Source organism: Tachypleus tridentatus, chromosome 13, assembly GCF_004210375.1.
Source record: "Tachypleus tridentatus isolate NWPU-2018 chromosome 13, ASM421037v1, whole genome shotgun sequence".
Taxonomy (NCBI): domain Eukaryota; kingdom Metazoa; phylum Arthropoda; class Merostomata; order Xiphosura; family Limulidae; genus Tachypleus; species Tachypleus tridentatus.
Window position 1 is genome coordinate 128,371,170 of NC_134837.1, and position 25,990 is coordinate 128,397,159.

Below are 25,990 nucleotides of genomic sequence, written 5' to 3' on the forward strand. Positions count from 1 at the left end.
AATACGCTGTCCGCCATCACACACGATGCTTAAACAGTTCGTTAGCGCCAGAAATCGTACAAATAACGTGTTGTTTTTTTCTGTGGTTGTCAAGTTTTACCTGATCTTTGGACTGATGTAGTCGTTTAAGAGCTCAGTAATATTTTTTAATGGTTTTGCAGTTCAGTAGGAAAGTAGGCCTAACACTTACTATGTGTGATAAGCAGACAGCAATGCAGATAAAACGTTTAATAGGTTTCAATCGCAGACGCAAAGCTTAACATTAGCCGTTATTTTATGTACTGTATCATATATGATTGTTGGCTTAATTCTCGTGTTTCTGTAACATGCCGATAAATTTTCAGGTTCGGATGGATATCGAATACTATTTAATGGTTTGGTCGTTGGATGATGTCGCACTTATGTTAAAGTGTTAAAGTAATCAACCTACACAGGTACAAACGTCTATTAACAGCTAAACAAAGGGATTGTTTGTTTATATAAAACTGTTTATCCGAAACTGATTTACAAGAAAACTTTTATCGCAGTTCGCCCGTACACGGCTGTTCCTCTTTACACAGCGACGATGATTTAAAAATGGATACTATATATTTCATTAAAGACCGTAAAAACCGTAATCTATGCTATTTGACGACGGAAACACAATATACCTTTTTACGCTCTATTTTTTCATAGTTGAAAATAATTTCTGAAATTAATGGACACTTTTTTCTGTCGTGTTTTTTTTAGTGCAGACGATTATTGTTTTTAGAATTATATGTTGTTTTTTTTACGACGTTCAGTCTCTGTTCCTGTTGTTTGTAAAATGTACCCCTGCTTCAGTAGGTTGTTTTGTGGGTAATTAACACCTGCTTACCAACATTGTTCTGTTTACGGATGACATATTTGGGATGTGAGAATCAAAACAGATATAGAAGTTTTCAAGTTGTACACATATTGATGGATAATAAACCTGTAGTTTATGTTCGAACTGTATGTGCCTGCGAAGACTCAGTGCAGTTTCTGTGAGATTCCCTGTCGACTTTTGTTATTGGTTCTGACTCGTTACGTTAGAAGGTGAAAACTGAAAAGTGAATATCAATTATCATTATGATTGTTAACTTTAAAGTAAAATATTCTTGTAAAAAACCCCCCTTTTAATATAAGATATTCGTTTTACAATGTTTTTTAATGTAAGATATTGATGTTGAAACACACTGCTTTCTTAAGGTAGGATATTCGTATTGAAATACACTCCTTTTTAAATGCAAAATATTCGTGTCACAACACACAGACGTTTTCCTTCTCCAATTCAGAAGTTTTTCTGACAACGTCAGTGTACTTTAGCATGAAGCGTCAGCAGCCTTTGTGTGCCCTCGGCCATAGCGATGTGATTAGTCACCGACTGGGTAGAGCACATGATAACAGAAAGATAGGGGTGACTTCGGAAAGTTTAAACCTCTCTGCTCTCCTGGCCCACATATGCAAACAACAACATGAGCAACAAAATCCAAATACGAAAACTCGTCGTAGGTTTTAGCCACTTACCAACGAACCATCTTCTAATATAACGCAAGTAACGTATGTTTAATTAGCTTCATTGTCGGCCAGGTTCATTGTTAGTTTAGCTCTGAGTTGATACTCAAAGAAAATTTATTTGTTTGTTTTTGGATTTCGCGCAAAACTACATGAGGGCTATCTGCGCTAGCCATCCCTAATTTAGCTGTATAAGACTAGAGGGAAGGCAGCTAGTCATCACCACCCACCATCAACTCTTGGGCTACTCTTTTATCAACAAATGGTGTGATTGATCGTTACGTTATAATGCCTCTACGGCTGAAAGGGCGAGCATGTTTGGTGTGACGGGGATTCGATCCTGCGAACCTCAGAGCGCCTTAACCACCTCACCATGCCGGGCCCTCAAAGGAAGACAACATAAGTGGCAAAGCGGCGTTTTTGATAAACCTGCGACATAGTTTACATGATGCAAACAAGTTTAAGGGTTAACACAAATCGGTAACAATGTCTAACGTTTCCACATATTACAGCTAGGGATAATTCTGCCAGTTTCTTCTCCTGCTCCTCCTGCCACGTGCACATATCCGTTCCAGAACCAGGACGATGTCTCACTTTGAAACAAACCAATTTAGAATTGCAAACAAACTTTCGAAATGTCTTCAAAAAGTAATAAAAAATAAATCAAAAGGTAGACTGTATATAAAAATTATTTGGGTTAGACATTGTCCTTTTTTTTTTCCAAAACCTGGTGAGACATTGTCCATATACTATCCTTTTCCACCAACTGTCACAGTCAAGTGCTTTGCCATACATTTTACCATAAGTAATTTAAAGGGTCGATATCCACTTATTAATACAAATTCTAGTAGCTGGTAAATAGGAGACGTTAAGCTTTAGCAGTCGTCAAAACAGGCATGAAATTATATTTAGTTGTTTGCTTGTTGAATTTCGCGCAAGACCACACGAGGACCACTCACGTTAGCTGTCTCTAAATCAGAAGTCAAAGACGAGAAGAAAGGCAATTATCCAACATCACCCACTGTCAGTTTATGAGTTACTCTTTACCAACGAATGATAGGATTGACCGTCACATTACATAGCCCCCCACTGCTGAAAAGGAGAGCATGATGGGATTCCAACCAGTAACCCGCAGAGTGGCGAGCCGAGCGACGTAACCATAAGGCCATTCGTATTATTTGTGAGGTGGTTCGATACATTCCTTTTGTATACGTTTCAAAAAACAGTCCAGGGTTCCAGAATTGTGTGAAGCATACGCTTACTATAGAAGGTAGTTTGTTTTTTTAATTTCGCGCAGTTATACGAGGGCTATCTACGCTAGCCGTCCCTAATTTAGCAGAGTAAGACTAGAGGTTGTCACCACTCACCGCCAGCTCTTGGGCTACTCTTTTACCAACGAATAGTGGGATTGACTTTCATATTATAACGCCCCCACGGGTAAACGAGAGAGCGTGTTTGGTGCGACAGGGATTTGAACCCGCGACCGTCAGATTACGAGTCGAGCACTCTAATCACCTGGCCATGCGGGACGGTAGGAGGTGGTACTGGACACATCAACTATGGGCATCCGAAGATATTTTTCCAGAAAAGGTGACGTTGTCCGTGAGAGGGGGGGAGTAGTGTGAAATTGTGAATTGAATTAAAAAAACAACATATACATATGCTGAATGATTGATTTTCAGAGGGCAAGTGACCCTCTTACCCCTTGCGGACATCCATGAGATCAACACTATTTCCGATTTGTTAAAAAATTAAATGTTATTAATGTCTAGCACGTCGTGTAGATCTTTTTAAGCCTTAATGAAATACGAGAGTCAAGCTTCAAAGCTAATCCATAATCTTTATAGATCAATCTAAGTCTGGCGTAAAAAAAAAAAAAGTGTCTTCAAGTTGATTCCGTGGTCATTTTCTGAGATTTATATGCAGCCATTTACATCACTATTATTAGGTTGTGTTGTTATTGAATACTCTAATATCCAACAACGGGATTGTGTATCTTGAACAAAAAATTTAAGGATAAACTATGTGTCGCACTTTCCTGAAGCGAATACTTATCAGTTGATATTTGTTAAGTGCTGTTAGTGTTAACAATCTGTTTCAGGTTGCCAGTAGGATACTTAATTATACGATTTAAAATTAGAAATACAAACTGTTTGGGCTCAGCATGGCCAGGTGGTTAAGGCGTTGGACTCGTAATCTGATGGTCGCGAGTTCGAATCCCCGTCACACCAAACATGCTCGCCCTTTCACCCGTGTGGGCGTTATTATGTCACGGTCAACCCCACTATTCGTTGGTAAAAGAGTAGCCCAAGAGTTGGCGATGAGTGGTGATGACTAGTTGCCTTCCCTCTAGTCTTACGCTACTAAATTATGGACAGCTAGTGTAGATAACCCTCACGTAGCTTTGCGCGAAATTCATAAACAATACACAGTAAGCGTTGTAAAGACATTTAATATCAAACTTTCAAACCAGTTGTTTAGGGATTCTTATTAATTGCTAAACAAATAGTATCTCTTTATGTTTGTGCTCACTTTTCTAGCTATAAACGAGTTTACAAACAAGTAGCAACGGTGTGGCCAAATTTTCGTGTACCCGAGTCACCTACCTTGTATTGTGTGTTAGTAATCACGTGCTGTGACAGTCAGACTGGCGCTACGCTATTTCCGCTCGTCACTGTTTTAGCACACCAGATGGCGCCGTGAGAGGATTACTCATCTCAAGCTTAACTTCGCACCGTAGAGGGCATAACACGAAACGTGCAGTACCTTATATGGAACGAAAAGACTTTACAACGTTAAGAAACGCCCAAATGTTGACGCGCCAAAACTATATTCATAGAATGTTTATTACTAACACTATAACAACGCTCTAACGAAGAAGATGATTCCGAGTTAGGAGTGACACATCCTTTAATGGTTGTTGTCGTTATACGTTAGACTAACAACTTAATACATAGTGTCCAGTTCAAAATTGTAAAGCCTAGTAATGCATTACATTGATTGCCCCAGATGCAATTGGGGTGGAACCAGATATTTAAGAAAGAAGTGGTTCTGGGAATTTTCCTGTAGCGTAAAGAGTAAAATACAATACAATGCATGGAATGCCAGATTTGTTATGAAAAAAGGACTTTGTTTATAATATTTATCTGTAGACGACCCCTCGTCCTCCACCTCGCGTGCGAACAATTGTTAAACTGCAAACTTCGTTTGTTTACAAATAGTGAGTAACCAAAGCGATTAGATTGAGTCAGGCCACTGCCGGAGTGCTAAATATTTCTGTTGCTATAAAGAGTGCAAGAAGCTAGCAGTTTTTTGTGTTTGTTTTTTGAGACAAAATGTTAGAAAGCGTTAAAGTTTGTTTGATTTTTTGAATTTCGTGTAAAGCTACATGAGGGCTGTATGCGCTAGCCATCCCTAATTTAGCTGTGTAAGATTAGAGGGAAGACAGCTAGTCATCACCATCCATCCTTTCGGCTGTGAGGGCGCTATTATGTTCGGTTAATCCCACTTTTCTTTGGTAAAAGAGTAGCCCAAGAGTTGGTGGTGATGACTTGTTGCTTTCACTCTAATTCTTTCACTGTAAAAGTAGGGACAGCTAGCATATATAGCCCTCGAGTAGCTTTGTGTAAAATTCAAAACAAACCTAACCAATAATAAAAATAGTTGTTGCTAGTGTATAATATATATGTGTATGGAAACAAGGATTAGGAATTTTATTCAGTTTAGAGATGGAACTACGTATCCAGCTTAACAATAAATTTTAGCACTTGATTGTGATTAGAGTATTTTTGAATACAAAAGTACTGCGTTCAAAATTGTATTTAAGTTTTTCTATTCGTTTTTTGTATACAAAGTACTATATACAATTTTTTATTTCTTTATTTAATAATTTACTTACATACTTAAAAAGTATTTTGTATTTTTAAAAACCGCGATGGAAAAACATAAATAATTAAAGCTGCTTAATGAACACACGAATGTCAGTAATGTAAAGCGAGCCCGCACTGGAAAGTTACGTCATAATTATGTACACCTGGGAAACATTAGTTAGGCTTCGAAGGCCGTGTTTAATTTCGTCTGTTGGTTTATTCGTAACCTTAGAGATACGATATTTTGAGGGTCAAAAATACAACCATGTCAAGTCTTCCATGTCAAGTTACATTGTGGTTATACTTTTCTAGGTCATTAAACTGGGGAACCGATTAGCTCCTTATTTAAAATGAAAAAATAAAATATATTCATGTAGTTGATATCGTTTTTGTATCTTGTACTGTTCACATAGCTTGTTTTTTTTGTTTGGAAATTTCGCACAAAGCTACTCGAGGGCTATCTGTGCTAGCCGTCCCTAATTTAGCAGTGTAAGACTAGAGGGAAGGCAGCTAGTCATCACCACCCACCGCCAACTCTTGGGCTACTCTTTACCAACGAATAGTGGGATTGACCGTCACATTATACACCCCCACGGCTGGGAGGGAGAGCATGTTTAGCGCGACGCGGGCGCGAGCCCGCGACCCTCGGATTACGAGTCGCACGCCTTACGCGCTAGGCCATGCTGGGCCTACTTGTTAATGTTATCGTCGTTGAAAAATGTACACAGTCGATAAAGCCTATTTTCTGTGATTTGTAATGTTTATATAATATTTAGAGAATTTGTAGTTTTTGTTTTGTTTTTCTCTCTGACGTCTCCCGCTGGTACAGAACCAAGTCTTCGGATTTGCAACGCTAAAATCAAGGGTTCGATTTCCCCAGTGGACTCAGCAGAGAGCCTAATTTGGTTTTGCTACAAGAAAAACACACATACACAGTGTGGTATTCACCTAAAATGAGTAACGTTTCTACCTGTATGATCTGCACACGTTTGAGAAAATTCTGCTTCAGTGATTTTTACACAGTTTTTGTCTCTTTTATATTCGCAATATTGCTGCTTGTTGTGTTCGTACGGTGTGATATTCACCTAAAATGAGTAACGTTTCTACCTGTATGATCTGCACACGTTTGAGAAAATTCTGCTTCAGTGATTTTTACACAGTTTTTGTCTCTTTTATATTCGCAATATTGCTGCTTGTTGTGTTCGTACGGTTGAAAAGCTTTGCGGGTGTGTTTTTCCCCTGATAGCAAAACCACATAAATATATCTGCTGAGTTCATCGAGGGGAATCAAACCCATTATGTTAGTATTGTAAATCCGTAGACTTACCACCGTACCAGCGAGGGACTTATGTTTGTGACTTCTACAGAAGTGACAGTTTTGGTTTGTTGTTTTTTCCTAAGACATTCACACAGAACTGGCAACATTTTTTAAGGTTCACAGAGTTGTAACTTTTTGTCTCTATGGTGTTAACACATTGTTGAAGTTCTCGTACCAATGTTATTGAAGAATGGATAACGTTATTGCACGTGTAATAGTTTTGGTTCAGTGTTTATCCCTGTCTTATTACTTCGTCCCTGGTACTACTGCAACATGACAGACTTTGTAATGTCCTTTACATGGAATATTTGTATAAAATAGAATCTTAACACATTTTAAAGGAACTGGCCGATTGAGACATAGTGTAACAACCGTTTAACTTTATAAATAACCACACAATTGTATTTTAACCGACTCAGTTACTAACGGTTAATAGTTACGTCTTTCTGTTTTCTAGTTTCAAAAACGTTGTTGATAAACTTTGACGACAATTTGAAGAGACGGTCAAGTAAAATGTATTTGATAACTAGACTCCTAACTCCACATCATATACCTTTAAAAGCATAAGAGATATCATTTCTCTTCCTATTGTTTTTCAGACAAACTACAACATATATGCGTACTTTTGTTTTCATATTTAGGCTTAATTTGACACAATAAAACCTCATAACATCCTACATTTAATTTCAAATCAAGATTAGTTTTGCTCCCAGGCCTACATCAGGTGAAACTGATTGTGTATTTGATGTGGGATATCTTGGGAGTATATTACATTATACGAAAGTTTGTTTCAAAATGAACTCGTCTACTAGTGTACCGCCAGATAAAACTTTAAGTACGTTAACATATTACATCTGTGTTTTCAAAGAGCTCGAGCAATTATCCGAAATGCCACATTTCGTTTTATACAAATGTGTATTATTGCGAATACGGATTCTAATAAGGTATCCTACCAGAATATGTAAATCTCTATTCCATATTTCTTTACATTCATACAGGACGCCCCAACTGGCTCAACTGTAAGTCTGACGGCTTATAACACTGAAAACCGGATTTCGATACTTGTGGGTGGTACTGTACAGATAGCCCATTGTGTAGTTTTGTGTTTAGCACCAAATAAACGAATCATACAAGATAGACGTCAATGTGTGTCGGAGTGTAAGGAATAATGCAAAAGGTTCTTGGTACTGTGGTAACTTTTGTAAAACTCAGTCTATTCTTTCACTTGACTCCAACTCTTGAAAAGCTATCTTATTTAATTATTATTAGTTCGTAACCCTTTAAATGGAGCTATACTGTGTAGAATGTTACGCCTGCAGCCATTAGTTATATACAAATACTGTTTCTACGTCTTTATTAGTTCGTCAGGTCATCTTATTCACCAGGTTCCATTCTACGTGTCATTTTCCGGCATGCGTATTTAAGATATATATACCATAAAAACAAACCATTGGATTTATAGTTACGTAACTGTATATAAATGAGACATAAATTTAAAATATCAGAAATGTAAATATAATGTAGTTTATCTCGCCGAGATAAAAATTAGTTCCTTTTTTCAAATGGCATACCACATTCTATACGTTTAATTAAATTTAAAGCAAAACTGGAACTGTTGTCAATTTCTATAATTTAATGTGTTGTGTGTTTGCTCTCCAATTTATTTTTGTTTTCTGTTTGAAGAGCTTCTTGCGCGATAATATTCAGTATATGTAATTTCTGTTTGGTTTGTTTCGTAATTTCTGTCTGAAAAGCACACTGACCGGACCAGTGCCTAAACGTTTGAAAGAATACTAATCACAAACCGTTGAAGCGTATTTTACTAGACTATGAACACAGTTTTAGTCTCTTTTGTACTGAACATGTTTCCAACAAAGCTGATTAGTCGATAATATGCTTTCATTAGACTCTACTCTGTGTGAAATAATTTGAAATTACAATTAACTGAAGCTTCATTTTATGTTTGAGGTAGCTTATATGACCAAATCTCCTAAGCTGGCCGAGCCTTGTGGGATATTACTGGGATTACGACCGAAAACACTGTTTGTAGCGTTGTTACCAAACTAATGAAATAATATATTCTAATTTTCGTACGTAAGAACGTAAGAAGAATGTATTTAATTACCTATGATAATTGCCATGTTGATTTTTAGTTTCGTTCTGATTATGTATTTCGCGCTGCTCAGTAGTTAATAATAATTAAAACAGGTTTATGTATTTATCTTATATTGAGATTTTTCTCCACTCAAGTAAATTTATAAATATGTTTTGTAACTTGTATTGTAAGGTTGTGACTGACGCGATGACCTGAAAGGTTCAGGCTTAATTACGTTTAGATTTGAATTGCTGACCAACATTTGCTTCCTGCAAAATTTGGATGAACAATCCAACTATTCGACTAAGACATGAACATTCGATAAGCAGCCCAAAACGCTGGTCACTAACCCACTCTCAGCTCATTGTAATATATTTGTTTTCTTTGTATGTATAGACTATCACGATCCTAAAATATTTTAATCTTACACTTTGCGTTACGAACACCAGAGTCAATATTTTACCGAGGTCAGATTTGAGGTTCAAACTATAATTTTCAACGATGCACATATGGGTGTGAATGTGAATGAATGAATGAATACCTCCCCCTTATAAAAGAAAAGCATAAACAAACAAAAATAACAATCTAAGACCACGATCCCATCAACCTCATGACCAGCCACGGCCATAGTTACAAAACTCATCTCACACCAATTAAATTAGTTGTTAGTTTATGAAGCTCCTTTACTAGCGATATTCAAGCCCTACATAGTGTCCATGACATACACCAGAATTATATGTATTATAAGTTTTATTCAGAAGTTTACCATAAGAACAGCTTCTCGTTGCCTAACAGAAGGGCCCAGCATGGCCAATTGGTTAAGGCACTCGACTCGTAATCTAAGGGTCGCGAGTTCGAATCCCCGTCACACCAAACATGCTCGCCCATTCAGCCGTAGGGGCGTTACAATGTTACGGCCAATCCCACTATTCGTTGGTAAAAAAGTAGCCCAAGAGTTGGCGGTGGGTTGTGATGACTAGCTACCTTCCCTCTAGTCTTACAATGCTAAATTAAGGACGGCTAGTGCAGATAGTCCTCGTACAACTTTGCGCGAAATTCAAAACAAACCAAACCTAACAGAGAGGTAATAATACAAATACGTTGCGCGAGACTGGTTTGGTCCAAATGAATAGCATAAAATTTGTGTTACGTGTTCAAAAGTACATGGCCCTCTGTTCATTATTGAGGAATTTTATGGACGATGATTTCACAAGAATGTAGAATAATTTATTTCTGGAAAACAAAAAAATGTTTACCACTCTTTCTTGTATCAAGAACAAAGCGGTACTTGGTATTTAAAAGAAAAAACGATTATATTTGAATTGCAAAATAAATGCGTTGTTGCAAAATTAAACACGCGATCTCTCTCTTTCTCTCATTTTATCATATTTATTTTATTTTTACTCCGGTACCGTTTCCATTCCAGTTGTTATTCAGGCAAGATGATTTTAGAACTATGAGCTCATTTTTTGATACTACTTTTAGAATGCAGCTTCCAAAGTATTTTATGAAAAACTTGTTTAAATGGCGAATAAAACATTTTAATGAGCAATTCTGTTGAGTAACGTGTGCTAATATTTAGTTTATGAAGAACGTGATTCCAGTTTTACGTAATTTTCCAAATATCCCATTTTTCTTTTGTTCAGAAATAAAATTACTAGAATTAGGACGACGTCTCCTTTCATGAGGTCTTTGAATGCGTTAAGAGATAAAGTAAAAATACTTGGTAACAAATTCGTAGTTTTTCTTATCAACAACTTTTATTAATGTAGGTTATTTACGGTGACTAAAGAATATAACAAAACATCACAGTCATAAAAATAAGTGGGTGTTAAAAGAAGTGCTAATTCAGCATGACTGTTAAGTAGTATTTATAAAACTTCATAGTGTAGTAAGTAGATATACGTGTTAGGCCTAGCAATGCTCTAACCAATGCTAGGCCTAACTATTCTCTAGCCGTTATCTAGTTAAGTTTAAGAATATTATGGTATATTCAAAAGGTTTCAAGAACAAACCAAGTGTTCATTAAAATTGATAATTTTATGCTCCTCTCGTAGACGAATATTAGATAATATGTAGTGGAGAGAAAACTAGAAGGTTCCGAAATAATTATTAGCGTTTGGAATGACTAAATAAAAGAAAGCGTAATTTTACCTTTAGGGTTTCAGAGTAGTTTGTTTAAAAATTAATTAATACGCCAGGTTTTGGAACTTCTGTATTGTTATTTGTTTTACAAACCTTACGGTGTAAAAGCTTATTGGCGAAGCTTGGACTTGCAAGTTGTGGAGAGGCATTATCATCGCAGTAACGAGAGGAATGCTGAGACCTGAGTCACTACAAAGTTAGAAGACTGAAGGCCGAACGGTCTAGATGTAGGAATCGAGGCGTCTTGGAGTTACTTTTTGTATGAGTTACCTTTGCTGATCAAAGACGTAGGCACAGCTTCTTTCTACCAAAGTTGCGTTGTGTCACAACCAGAACAAGACTGGAAATAATGCATAGATTCAAGGACATACATAAAATCAATGAATAAAGAACCGATGTTTCTCTGATTTTAATAAAAACACATAAGATCAAAACATGATCACTTTGATGTTATGAGAAAGTTGGACTAGCAATATGCGAAGGTAAACTTCCACGAACTTCTAATAAAACACTGTAATAAAAATCCACTATTGTTGGTTTGTTTTTGAATTTCGTGAAAAGCTACGCGAAGGCTAGCTGTGCTAGCCGTTTATTGCTGAAGAAATGTTTAAACTTTAAGGTATAGGTTTACAGTGATCCAGACAGAATTGTTACATTTAGCAAAAAAAGGCTAGAAATATTTCATGAGTTTAAAAATTATTGAAATAAAATTAATAGTAGAGATAAACGAGCTTGTAACTCTGAAATGCTGGTTTTATTTAATTAAGCACTCAATCAATTTCGGTTTGTGTTTTAGTCAATGCTCCGGAGGAAGCTGTAAGGCGAAACGTTGAGTGCTTAATTAAACAAAAACAACATTAAGATGTTATAAAGTTGTTAATTTCTAATATTAACACGTATTATACACACGAAATGCACAATATGAAATTAATTATTGAAATAAAATAGTAGAAGAGCAGACATGATAGTCACGGCTGAGACAACAATAATAATTTTAATAATTTAATCACATTTTTCTGAACTGGTTCAGTAACAAAGTAAGAGGTTTTGGCGACCTGTAACATAGTTCAAATGCTGAAGTTAATCGAATATGTTATCTGCACTGGAAACTCCTGTTATTGGACCAATCAAGAATGATAAATGAATCGTTACTGTAATGTCAATTCGTATTTTAGATGTGCAACATTAAAGGATATGATTCTGAGGTATTCCTACGTAAATACAGAGTCCATAGGCTTGTATTAAGTCTACAATACAAAAGTGCAGAAAGGACTTGCTTCCAACAGTATAAATATTACTTGAATAGAAAAGGAAAGACTATTAGCGTAAAACGAAAAACAGGAATATTTGTTTCCTACACGACGTGTTAGGGTCTTTATAATCTGATTGACCAGACTTTACAGGTCTACATTCTGTTACAAATCAGTACTGATTGGTGGAGTTGAGCGAGACAAAATACTTTGTTTCAGTCATGGTCATTTACATATACTTAATTCAACCAGTAGAAATACCTGCCCTCCTGTCAGATGTAATTACTAATTTCTACGGAAGGCTGTTGGACTTGTGGGTTTTTCGGGAATTGTATGTCAGTTTTAGTCACACTTGACATTCAATAACTCAAGAGAAAAATGATTTTATTGAAATTTTAGTTTAAAAATGAGCTGTCGTCACAGCATTATATCACAGACTACGTTTGATTGAAGTATTTCTTTACAGACACGGTTACCAATAAAAGTTTTTTCTGTTGCAACACTCGTGAGATTTTCAAGTTTTTTAATTTTTTATTTTCTTTTTTGTTCTTGAATTAATCACAAAGCTACACAATCGGCTATCTGTACTTTGCTCACTACGAGTATCAAAACCCTGTCTAGCATTGTAAGTTCGCAGACATACCGCTGTCCCACGAAGGGAGGGGGTGCTTATTTATTGTTTAGTTATATAAATGCTGCCTGTTTGTAAAAATGCTATCTAGTTATGATTGGTGATGATCGGTACTGTAGTTTCCGAGATCCGAGTTTGGACGCATACATCATAAGCTCGTTTGTAATAAGATGCATCACATGAGAAATAAAAAATCTTACAAGGAAGTATTTAAAGGAGAAACGTTACAGGAGATGACGATTGTGGATTTTGTGACAGATATGTGTGAGAAAACCAGTTTATTTAAATATAATTTAAATGACAGTAATTCGGAATGGAGGAGACGTACCTATACAGTTATCCTTACTTCAAATATTCCTATTATATCTTACTTTTCCCCAGTCTTACTCATTTACCTGTATTAATATATTATTTGTGCTGTAATTATGTTCAAGTTGGTGACTTTGGATGATATCACTGACCAGTTACCTTAACTGGTATCTGTTAACGCCAGATAATACACTCATGATTTTATAGTGTTATTTTACCGTGATTACTTATTAACTTTCATTTTCATACAGAGTAATAGGAGAGAAACTCACAAAACGGTGTTCGATTGAACTGGTTAATTTCAGTCTTGACTCGAGGCCTGCAGATCCACCTTTTTAATACTCAACGATTACGTCATCAATGGTGCTCAGTCTTGGGACATGCTATCTTGACTTGAGACCTGCAGATTCACATTTTTAGTACTCAACGAATATGCTATTAAAATATGAAGCTAACCATTACCAGTTCTCTCAGGCGAGTGCAGTTGGCCATTCATTCTTGGTCCAGAAATAAATCAGTCTCTTATCAACTTCAGCAGAATTATTTATTCATTTTGGAAATTTATATATATCTTGCAATATCGCAAATATATTCCTATTTCAACGAGGGATAACAGAGTTAGTATTGACGTAATCCACCTTATAGCATGGATTGTTCTTTAGTAAAAACGTATAGTAAGGGAACTGTTTTTTGTTTTTTTGCAGATATATTTCACTAATCAAGAAAGGTCACAGAATCTAGAAGTATGTTATGCAAAGCATATTTCGTGTTTCCCTTTTTTTATTTGTTGAATGAAGCAAACGTTAATATTTATCTATTCTACTTGTGTGCGTAATTTTGACAGAAGAATGTCGATCAAAGAATGTGGCTATATTGCTTTTGGGCTAGCTGCTTATTTTTCTAGATTATTTATTTCCTTATGGTATGACGTGTGCTTTTGCGTGAGAAATATAAGAACACGCCATATAAAAGAGGACACTGATCGTTCAGCTGGCAGGCAACGTGATACTTTGAGTATATATATATATATATCCTTCCTTATTTAACTAATGGAATGACCATCACTGATGGAATGGTGTTATAGAACTTTGCTTTTATACTATGTTTGGTTTTCTTCTTCAAAGTCAACCAGAATTACAGAATTCACAATCATCTTTGTAATTACTAATATTGTTTGCTTTTTGATTTCGCCTAAAGCTACACAAATGTTCTCTGCGCTACCCGTCCTTGATTGAGCAGTGTAAAACTAAAGGGAAGGTAGCTAGCTAGTCATCACAACCTACTGCTAACTTTTGGACTACTGTTTTACCAACGAATAGTGGGTTTGGCCGTCACATTATAATGACTCAACGGCTGAATGGCGAGTGTGTTAGGTGTGACGGGGATTCAAACCCGCGACCTTAGATTTCGAGTGGAATGCCTTAACCACCTGACCATGTCGGGTAACTACCCGACCACAATCAAATCTATAAGCAGCTCAGTAATAAGTATCAGTATGATTGCTTACGAAGACAGTGTAGCCTTCGTATATAATATTTTGTTGTTGTTTAAAGGGGTATCTGTGGTGTGCTCATTACGGATATTTAAATCACTGGAGGGGGTTATTATAGTAAGGATTTAAACGAACCCACAATGATAACATTTTATTCACGTTTCATTCGCTGGGCAGGAAATTCTTTTTGTGTCACACCTATTTTTTAAAGCATCAATAATCCGACACAAAATATATTTATAATAATACATCATACACATAATTATTATAACTGTATTCTGAGTATCTTTCCAAAATATACCTTACAACTAAATAGCATGTCCACGTCTATGAAAAACGAGGGTTAATTGTTACTGGAACGTGTGATGTTTTTTAACCTGTGAGTGAAAGTTAAAATATAAAATGTCACAAGACAAAATCCTTTAACAAACAACAATACTGATAACGAAACCTTGTTGAAACGTTGCGCATTTGTTGTTGTGTTTAAATAATAAAGCTTTATTCGTAACTTTATTCACCTAAATTGGATTCCTCATCAAATCTGGTTTACCAATGGCGATTACTCAAGATTGTGTAAGTTTAGGAGTTTGTCTTTGTTATCCCTCCAATTTCTTTCTAAAAAGTTAAATATAAATAACGTAGTTCAGGCTTCTTCCAGATGTCGTTATTTCTCATCATGATGTCACGAAAAAATACCGCGCTATGCTCGTAGTGGGGCAATTTTAGAATGATTTTTTTTTTTTTTTGTACAGGAAGGTCATGTGGAAGGGTTTTACATAAACCCGACTGTCCTTTATTTAGATTTTTTACAACTAATGTTTACCTAACCATTGACATTCTTGCTCACTACCAAAAATGTCTTTGTACAAAAATGGACAAAGACAAATGGACTTTTGTAAATACGATTACGATTTATTCAGCTCTCTTTAATTCTAAAACGGCGGCCATCATCAACTGATGCTGGTACCTACAGCGTTCCCGCTTTTTAAGGGTTAACGAAATAAAATAATTTTTTAATCAACATTATTCATTCGTCAGTAAGAGACAATCTTCTAGGCTCCTTATTCACAACTCGTTAAAAAACAACAGCAAACAAACAAAATAAAAACATTTGGCGTGATCTTTAGTATACTGCCTTTCTATTTGCGTGTTCTGCAGGCCTTTTACTACTGCTCTTACGCCAATGTAGTGGGACTGAGATATCAAATACAGTCTTCTTTGCATTAACTCGTAGATTCGTATTATATTATTAATGTAGTTTTTCTCCTCCAGTCGACGCTCCGGTTGCTTGAACTAAAAGACGAGCACACTGATACGCCAGTTATAGAGAATTACAGTGAGGATAATTCTAATAAAATTAAAAATAACAATAATTAGTAAGTAATCACTATTAAAAATAAATAATATTATGTTTTAATTTTTACTATAAAATTTGATTGTACGTATTTTGAATGAAACTTATAACAATTAGCATTTGCTGCCTTGTTGGGTTCACACCATAGCAGTAATAAGTCTCATTGGAAGTGGTTACAGTACACAGTGTGGATGGTATTGTATACTTTACACTTTATCAGTGCTTTTTTAAAGTTTTGTGTCAGAACATGGGAATTGTTAGTTTTTTCGGTTTTCCGGGATCTACTTTCGTTTGTTAAAACTGTGTGCTGTTTGAATGTTTAAGTAAATCTTAGGCACTTTTTTCTGACCGCATGTTTGTGATATTTTATATTATAGTAAACCGTGATTAAACTAGACATATTCTACATTTCTTAGCATATGAGATAGTGCTAATGCAGGCAAATTTATGTAAATTTTATTCTCTGTGCCTAGAGAAGGAAAGAAAGAGATTATATGTTGTATTTAATGATTATATATCACTACGAAAAATACCAAACATACTGTTGGTGTGAACATGCTTTGTAGTCGCTGATGAAAAACCTATACACCATTCAGTTTCTTATTTAACTTGTGTTTAGGGTTCCTGATGAAGAGTAAAATTCCACGAAACTAGTGTACCACAAGTTGATCAAAGTACACATTGAATTAGACTTCATTTGAACTTCGGCTTCGAGATTAAACAATCTTCGGAATTCTTAGTGTATTTATCATATCTGATATGGTGTGTCTATATTTAATGTGGAGAAATGAATAGTGGCCAATGATATTTTTTCGTCACTTCGTCTATCCAGAGTACAGGTGGTTCTAGTAGTGACCATTAAGACACGTTCACACTAACATATGTTTTATTGTTTGGTTCCTGAATTATAGGTGCAAATGTTCAGCATATGAGTGGATTGATAAATTGGGATTAAGCACAAAGCTACATAATATACTATCTGTACTCTGCTCGCAACGAGTATCGAAACTTCCCAATGGTGTGTCCGCTGACATACTGTTGTACTACTGGGGGTCAGCTTATGGGATAGTGTTTGTTTTTGTTTTTGAATATCTCGCAAAGCTACACGAGAGCTATCTGCGCTAGTCGTCCCTAATTTAGCAGTGTAAGACTAGAGGAAATGCGCAAGTCATCACCACCCACTCTCAACTAACGAATAGTATGATTGACTGACACACTATAACGCCCCCATGGCTGAAGGAGCGAGCATGTTTAGTATGACAGGAATTTGAACCCGCGATCCTCAGACTACGAGTCAAACGACGATAACAACATGGGCAAGCCGGGCTGTATGGGATATTGAAAATAGTTTGTTAAATTTCGTTTTAATGTAACGATCAATCCCACTATTCATCAGTAAAAATATCAGTCCAAGAGTTGGCGGGGGATGATGATGACTAGCTGCTTTCCCTTCAGTCTAACATTGATAAATTACGGACAGCTGACGCATGTAGCTTTCGTGCAGCTTTGAGCGAAATTCAAAACGAACCCAACCTTCAGTAAGCAGACAGTTAAGCCTGAAAAGTCAGAACATTTGTAACTGTTGATTTGATTTTAGTATTGTTAACATGCTTGTTTGGAATTACATTTTCTCTTCTGCAATGTCTTGATCTTCGCGACAAACTGGGAATTTTAGCACACAGTGTGTGTGTCTTGACCTCCGCCGAACTCCTGAGACTGACTCACCGAACCCCTGGGGTTCGATTGAACCCAGGTTAAGAACCACTGCTCTAGTCTTACACTGCTAAATGAGGGACGGCCAGCGCAGATAACCCTCGTGTATCGTTGCGCGAAATTCAAAACAAACCAAAGAATCAGAGGGGCTAACCATCTTCCCTCTCTGCTAGCGTCTTCCTTGAGATTTCCGAAGTGTTTCCTGGAAACGCAAGTGTTGTTGCCTTTTCGGGGGCAGAGGAAGCTGTACAGAATATGTCGATTTAATCTTTTAGAAAGGAAATTTAGATACATATAGATATCCTTCAACTAACTGTGATAACATTTATCATTTTTTTTCGCTGGAATATAGTGCATTGTTTTTGCGATTTTACTTCTTCTCCTCCCCCAATGTTTCGGGGAAGATTTTATTAACTCTGTTATTTCAAATGAAACTGAGTGATGTGTCAGTGTAAAACGATCAGAACATTTACAGGAGATACACGCTTGAACATGAGACAAAATTCAAGTTAAATCTTGTAACCTCACAATTGCGAAACGTTTTTGCAAATTTTTATTGCTGTCCAATAGTCTTGTCGTTTGTTTGTTTTGTTTTTTGGAATTTTGCACAAAGCTACTCGAGAGCTATCAGCGCTAGCCTTCTCTAATTTAGCAGTGTAAGACTAGAGAGAAGGTAGCTAGTCATCACCATCCACTGCCGACTCTTTGGCTACTCTATTACCAATGAATAGTGGGATTGACTGTCATATCATAACGTCCCCACGGTTGAAGGGGTGAACATGTTTGATGCAATGGGGATTTGATCCCGCGACCCTCAGATTACGAGTCGAGCCTTGACCACCTGGCCATGCCGAGCCTAAGAATTCGGACCTCTATACAGTTTATCATTGTTTGTTTGTTTTTGAATTTCGCACAAAGCTACTCGAGGACTATCTGTGCTAGCCATCCCTAATTTAGCAGTGTAAGACTAGAGAGAAGGCAGCTAGTTATCACCACCCACAGCCAACTCTTAGGCTACTCTCTTACCAACGAATAGTAGAATTGATCGTCACATTATAACGCCCCCACGGCTGATAGGGCAACCATGTTTGGCGCGACGGGGATGCAAACCCACGACCCTCAGATTACGAGTCGCACGCCTTAACACGCTTGGCCATGCAGGGCCCCATTTTATCATACGGACTCTGAACAGATATCGACATCTGGTATGTCTGATGTAGCATTTGGCTACAATAACAGCGATACTCATAACTTTTGTATCCTTCATAATTAAGTTTGAATTTACTGCATTTATTGTTTATTGGCATGCCTGTAAGTATAAACTATTTGTTTTTGCGGGGGAAGGGGAAGGAAACTACACATCCGCGTAATAACACTTTAAACTATACAACATATATATACACATTGTTTGGTAAGTAAAGATAAGTCGTTTCCTATTTAGACAAGAAAATGGTAAGGCATTAGCTTGAACTACATAGTAATATACGTTCTTTACACTGCTGGGGCCCAGCATGGCTAGGTGGTTAAGGCACTCGACTCGTAATTTGAGTGTCGTGGGTTCAAATTCCCGTCACACCAAACATGCTTGCCCTTTCAGCCGTGGGGACGTTATAATGTGACGATCAATTCTACTATTCGTTGGTAAGAGAGTAGCCTAAAAGTTGGCTGTGGGTGGTGATAACTAGCTGCCTTCCCTCTAAATTTACACTGCTAAATTAGGAAAGGCTAGTACAGATAGCACTCATGTAGGCTTGCGCGAAATTCAATAAACAAATCATTTTAATTACATTAAAAGGTATATTTTTTCAAAGTGTATTATAGAAATGTTAACTTTACAAACCAGTATTAATACGAACAATTTCACACAAAGACTTTGCTGAATGTATATATGTATAAAGAAAAAACCGTCGCAAATATTCTTTAACATTTTGCCAATTAACGTTTCAATAATTTGCTATTTTAAAAATGCACGATGTTATTCAAAGTGGTGAAAGTTCGAACTAGACAGTTCTTTAAATTAATATATTTTATATGTTTTCTTTGCAATAAAAAATTCAAATGGCCCTCCTCTGATGGAATGTAATTTCCTGAAAAATATGAGAGTTTAATTATTGTTTTTTTTTTTTGGGGGGATGAGCATGAGGAATATCTTCGAAGGACGTAATGGTCAATGCTGATTTGATGTTTGTTTGTTTTTAATCGTAAAGATACACAATGATTTATTTACGCTATTCCCACTGCAGGTATTGAACCCCATTTTTAGTGTCACAAGCTTATTGCTAAGCCTGTTTCCTGGTGGAACAACGGTAAATCTTCGTAGTTAAAATGCTGAAATAAAGGGTTCAATTCCCATTGGTGGACACAGCAGATAGTCCGATGTGACTTTGCTGTAAGAATAAAAAAACATAACAAAAACTGTTGAGCTTTTAAGAGGTAGTGGTATTCGTCTGTTATGTTATTTATTAAATATTTAAATCGGTTATTCCTCGAAGCAAAATAATCCTGCAGTTGTTTTTATTTAATTGTTAAATTTATTACAATCGTGGATTAAAGTTAGTATTATTATTTAAACTCTTATTGTACTCGTTTAACGTTTCGTTGTAAACTTTCAGATATACGAAACCAGCAGAGGGAGCTAAAATAGCAGCACGTGCGTTAGTTGTCAAACCGGCCTTGTGGTGTAGGCGTACTCTTTTCTTCTTCAAACCAGTCATTGACCGGTGTGAGCTTGATGTGAGTGGAGGTCTGTTGTGTTTGTTCCTCAATACTCAGTCAAATGTAAGTTTATTTTTAAATAATATGATAGAGAGAGAAAGTTAATTAGTTTACTTCGTTTCGTTGTAGGTGTCGAATATAGCTGTAGCAGTATAATTTTTGTTAAGTTCTGTTGTGAATTTATGTTAATTCGAACTTGATGCTAGTTTAAGAATTAGAATACTTGACGTCATGCTTTTTTGCATTATATCATTTCTTTCCAGCTTACCGAATAAGTTACTTAACGTCCCGTGCACTTTCAATTTAAATTAAGAGCAAATGAACAGTTTTTTAAAACTTCATTGGTTTTTTATTCATTATTTAATTAGTTTGTAAAAAACAGAATAATGGGAGGCTTTTAATATTGTAGTCCACAGCATTTTACCCAGACTAAAAGCAAAAATTTGACAGTCATAATTGAAGTTCAAGGTTAGGCTTAGAACAGTATGATTAAACGTCGTGAAATTAAATTAAGCGGTATGTTAATACATTTGAAGAACATTAACCTGTCGTTAAACTTTTGCATTTTTGAAACATTCAGGAATGTTATCAGAACGTCATGAATAAATTATTTAATGAACTTGAAATTTTAGCTCGGTACTTAAAAGTTGGGATTAATGAAAAATTCACTATGTACCACTGCTTGGGATGTCATTATTAATTTTGTAGGGTTTCGTTTTACTTCAAGAAGAAAAGCATAATTTGAATGCTCACCACAACTCGTAAAATATTAATATAATTAAAGTTTGAAACAAAATAGATATGTGAAGTTACTCCGGTTAGGGAGTAAAAAGTATTGTTTTGGAAAATGCTTTTACTTAAAAACTTTAATTGAATTTCAGAAACAAAGTATGAAATTATTAATTTGATTATAAAAAAAATTACACTGTAATTTAAGTGTTTATTAAATGGAAAGCTATTTTGAATTCCTGTTTCGGTCATGCTTGAAGGAAAGATGCAAGATTTGAGTTTTGTTTTAATGTATACCCCCCTGTTTTTATGCACTGGAAAGATATGTTAAGACGAACGTTTTTTCAAACTGAGAAGTTGTACCCCCCAAAAAAATGCCCGCAAGGCTATTGTACGGGTGTTAGTGTTACGAGATCTTGATAAAATATTGCGATAACGAATAGTTAGAGTAGCAAAATTAATATAATTTGTGTTTCGGGGATGGGGGGCATCACAATCTAAAAAAAAGTTCGAAAGGAGAGTAAAAAAAAGTTTAAAACCCCTGGTGGCTTATCTGTACGAATCGTACTAAACCCTGAAAGGAAGGGTTTTTAAAATAGACCCGAAATGCGAGCGCTTTCGAATAGTTCATTATTCTTCGTCAGGAGAATAAAGGGGAGGATGGAAGGGAATACCCTTGGCAACTAAAGTATGTATCATGTAATGCTTCTAGTCATGAAGTAGACCGACAAGAAAATACATATCTGAAAATAAATATATCTTAAGTTTTCTTGCTGTTTTTTCGTGAGGAAATAAAAAGCGAAAACAAAAATTCAATAAGATTTCAAAAAGTAAATTATGGCATTGAGGAGGAAGAGATTAGGTAGTTATTGCAGCATCATGGCACGCGTGGAATTTAAAAAGTGCACGCGTAGTTCCATAGCGAACACTCGCACACGTTTTCCCTCTGAATTTCCCTAAGTCAGGAAGGACCTATACCCACGAGTGGTGGTACCAGACGTAACCTGATATCGACAAAGAATAACACAAGTTTTCAGTTAATGTGTATATTTGAGTATTTAGTAGAACTGTATCTAGGCTTTGTTTTTTGGAAATTTTTATTTAATAAAATAAGCTGAGATTATGGCATTGACTGTTAAACAAGTGTTTAGGGACATTGAAAACAATTGTGCAATTTAATGTTTATTTTTTTGCGTGGATGTGTATAGTAACTATCATTCGTGTAACTTTACCTTAGTTTTTTTAATAAGATATTTTCTAAAGAAATTTAACTATGTTGAGGCTTCTGTGGAAAGAAATCTAAGTGATTCCGTATTCTACATATAGTTACAATGTCGGGGGTGCAGTTCTTAGAGGATGTTGATGATGGTGCAGTTTTGTTTTCACCAAGGGATAACAATGCTCTCGATATGGCGTTGGATTTTGACCCTTTAAGCTTCGAATTTAATGAACCAACATCAAATTCGACCATCACAAAAGTCGAATACAGTCGTGTGTGGAAGTATCCCAGGATGCATCATCCAAATTGGTTGAGCTAGGCTCGTTTGATCCTCTTCTTTCAGCGTCGTTGGAGCCTGAGCAATTTTCAGCTGAGGAAACCAGGAAAGATTCGGAAATTTTCAACATGCACGAGAAGAAAGTTGAATACTTTTATGAAGATGGACTGGATTACGATCAGAACCTTGGAGATGTTGACAGTTCCATACCACTAGACTCCTTAGAAGTTTCTAGTTGTCAAGAGCTCGAAGACAGTTCAGCCCAGTATTTATCGGCGAAGAAAGAGACCAGTTTTTATACCGAGCCAAACTGTTCAGTTATCATTATGGACACCACTTCAGTAGATGAGAATTTTCTAGAATCATCTCTTGAAAACGAACAGGAAGAAGGTTTAGGCTTTGAGAGAGAAACATATGACTTGGTACAGGTAAGTTGTAGAGATTATGAAGTCAGTATCATACTCCATCTGTGCTATGCAAATAGATTTTTTTGTCGAGGCTTACAGAAGCAGTGAAAGCTTGGCTGTACCTCTTGTGTGTTTCTCTATGAAGATGTGTATTACGTTTGGATTGGTGTAGCGTAATTGAGAGATTGTTAAAAGCGTTAATGATAGTGTTGTGCAGTATTTTAGCACACTATACAACATTTAGTTAAACTAAGATGAAATTTTAACGTGAGTAAAGATTTACATAAAGTTTGGTTCGCTTTGTTCTGCCAAATTTATGTAAATAGTATCATTTGTTATATTGTTTAAATTTTTAATTAAATATTAGTTTTATGGGTTGCATGTGTTTTCAAGATGTGGAATAAACGTACCAAAAAGTTAGTCGGTGCTGCCATCTGCTGGTAGACGGTGAATTTGTAGCATAAAATATAGGTTTGAGAAACACACAAATAAAGCTAAATATAATAGTATTTACAATAAATTTAGTCTGAGAGCGCACCAGTCGAATGAATATTTCTTGTTGTGAATACATATATCTTGGTACTTTCCATGAAGCTGTCAGTTTTGATAATGTTTCAGGTGCTCATGTTTATTTACTTGTTAGAAGTACTAATCTTCCTCAAGCAACTATGTGCATTGCAAGTTGCTTTGAATTGTACAATTTTTCTTCTAGTGCTACAGGTGGGTTATAGGTTACAATGCAGTTTTTAAACAATTGTGAAGTGTCCTTTGTGTTAAGAGTTCAATATTTCTAAACACTATCAATGAAGATATGGGTATTACATACTAGTCAGTAACTTTAGAACATTTATTAATATATCTCTCAGAAAGTGACATAATTTTCTGTATTAACCATATGATATATCGAACAACTGCTTCACGTTCATCGAGAATGCATGTAGTATATGGTTTGGACTTTTTTCATATTACTTTTGACTTCGAGATGGTCACTTATGAAATTGCCCATTTTCATGACGTTAAGCATTGGTTGCTCAGTTATTCATCATATACATTGATATTGTATCAGTTCTCTTGTATTGTTGTGTTTACTGTTCGATAAGAGTTTTATACCAGTCCAGTTATACAAAATTCTGTTGTATCGTTGCCGACATTCCTCAATAGAACCAAATCAACTAACCCTTTTATTACTAACAGGGGTAGATTGTGTTCACATTGTTAATGCTCTTTTATGACAAGTTTTTAATTTTAGGATCTTTAAGAACATTTTAAAGTTGTTTAATTACGTATTATGAAGAAGCAACTTTAATGAAACTAAAGCTGATGAAAAAGTTGACAGTGACTGAAAGTTTGACACGGTAGTTGAAGCGTTAGTTTTAGTGCATACTTGAATAGTACTGATTTCATAAACATATATTAGTAAGGTCTTTAATTTTTTTATAATGAGGAAAGTTCTAATAGAAAATGAAACTAATTACCAGGTTATTTAACATTAACTTCATCAATATTTGTATTTTTGTTTTATTTTGCACTCAGTTTTTCAGATTTCTAAGTTTTTCGATTTCTAGGTTGCATGTTTTTGTAATTCCTAATCACTCATTCAACTTTATTGTAGCAAAGTTTTGAGTACTAAGAATATATTCATTCTGTAGGCAGAACCAGATCACTTAGGAAGTCACAACGATCAAGATGTTAAAAGACGTTCGGACTCGTCAGAAAATAGCGACCACGATGTTGAAAAGCGTTCGGTCTCGTCGGAAAATAGCGACCACGATGTTGAAAAGCGTTCGGTCTCGTCGGAAAATAGCGACCACGATGTTGAAAAGCGTTCGGTCTCGTCGGAAAATAGCGACCACGATGTTGAAAAGCGTTCGGTCTCGTTGGAAAATAGCGACCACGATGTTGAAAAGCGTTCGGTCTCGTCGGAAAATAGCGACCACGATGTTGAAAAGCGTTCGGTCTCGTCGGAAAATAGCGACCACGATGTTGAAAAGCGTTCGGTCTCGTCGGAAAATAGCGACCACGATGTTGAAAAGCGTTCGGTCTCGTCGGAAAATAGCGACCACGATGTTGAAAAGCGTTCGGTCTCGTCGGAAAATAGCGACCACGATGTTGAAAAGCGTTCGGTCTCGTCGGAAAATAGCGACCACGATGTTGAAAAGCGTTCGGTCTCGTCGGAAAACAGCGACCACGATGTTGAAAAGCGCTCGGTCTCGTCGGAAAAAAGCTTGGAAATGGGAGAGGCCAACATGGAAGATCAGTACAGAGGAAATATAACGGAATTGCTACATAGAAGAGGTGCAGAAGTAGCCAGAACTGAGGTAATTGACATTTTACAAAATAGTTAACTAATGTTCTTCCCTATTAAAACTTGTGCTATTCATAAAAGATCACATTGTAAAGGTGTTAAGAAATCCAGATATGTAGCTATTGTGTTTTTTCAGAAATTTGCAGAAGATGATCAGGAGAAGTCGGAGCCAATGACAGAAGAGGAAGAGACTCTTATGTCCGTTTCTAAACTAGTAAGTTGTTTTAGTTCATTGTCTTGTTTTCTGACTGAATGACTATGTAAGTATAAGGTGTTTCTGTTTTTCTTAAGTATGTACAGTTGAAATAATTTATCTATTGTTCACAAACTCGTGTGACATTACTTATATGGTCAACCTCGTGTATGTGGCTAGTTTCTTAGTTTGTTACATGGAACATAAATAAATGCATAGGGTCTTATTATTTTAGTACACTGAATGATAATGTATCATTTAATACAGTTCTCTATTATTACTGTGATTGACTGATGCACAAAGTGTAGAAAACCATGAATGCTACTAACATTGCATGTGAGAACTTACGTTGTAAGAGACAGATGAATTTTGCTCTTGTTGAGAGCAGTATGAGGTCTTGTGACAATTACTTCTGTGATTTTTAAGAAATGAGAATTGTAACACTATTATGAGA

At 36.0% G+C, this 25,990-nt stretch overlaps 1 protein-coding gene across 8 annotated transcripts in view; it reads left to right on the forward strand.

Annotated features, from left to right (window-relative positions):
* LOC143240829 (uncharacterized) overlaps positions 1-25,990 on the forward strand; it is a 94,327-nt gene that overhangs the window by 15,184 nt on the left and 53,153 nt on the right. For all 8 annotated transcript variants that reach the window (XR_013021990.1, XM_076483978.1, XM_076483982.1 and 5 more), the window contains exons 2-5: positions 20,304-20,469; positions 22,462-23,059; positions 24,688-25,356; positions 25,480-25,557. Coding sequence is in view for 7 of the 8 variants with exons in the window: in XM_076483978.1 (XP_076340093.1) it covers positions 22,760-23,059; positions 24,688-25,356; positions 25,480-25,557 (1,047 nt within the window). In the remaining variant the exon portion in view is untranslated. The remainder of the gene's footprint in view (positions 1-20,303; positions 20,470-22,461; positions 23,060-24,687; positions 25,357-25,479; positions 25,558-25,990) is intronic.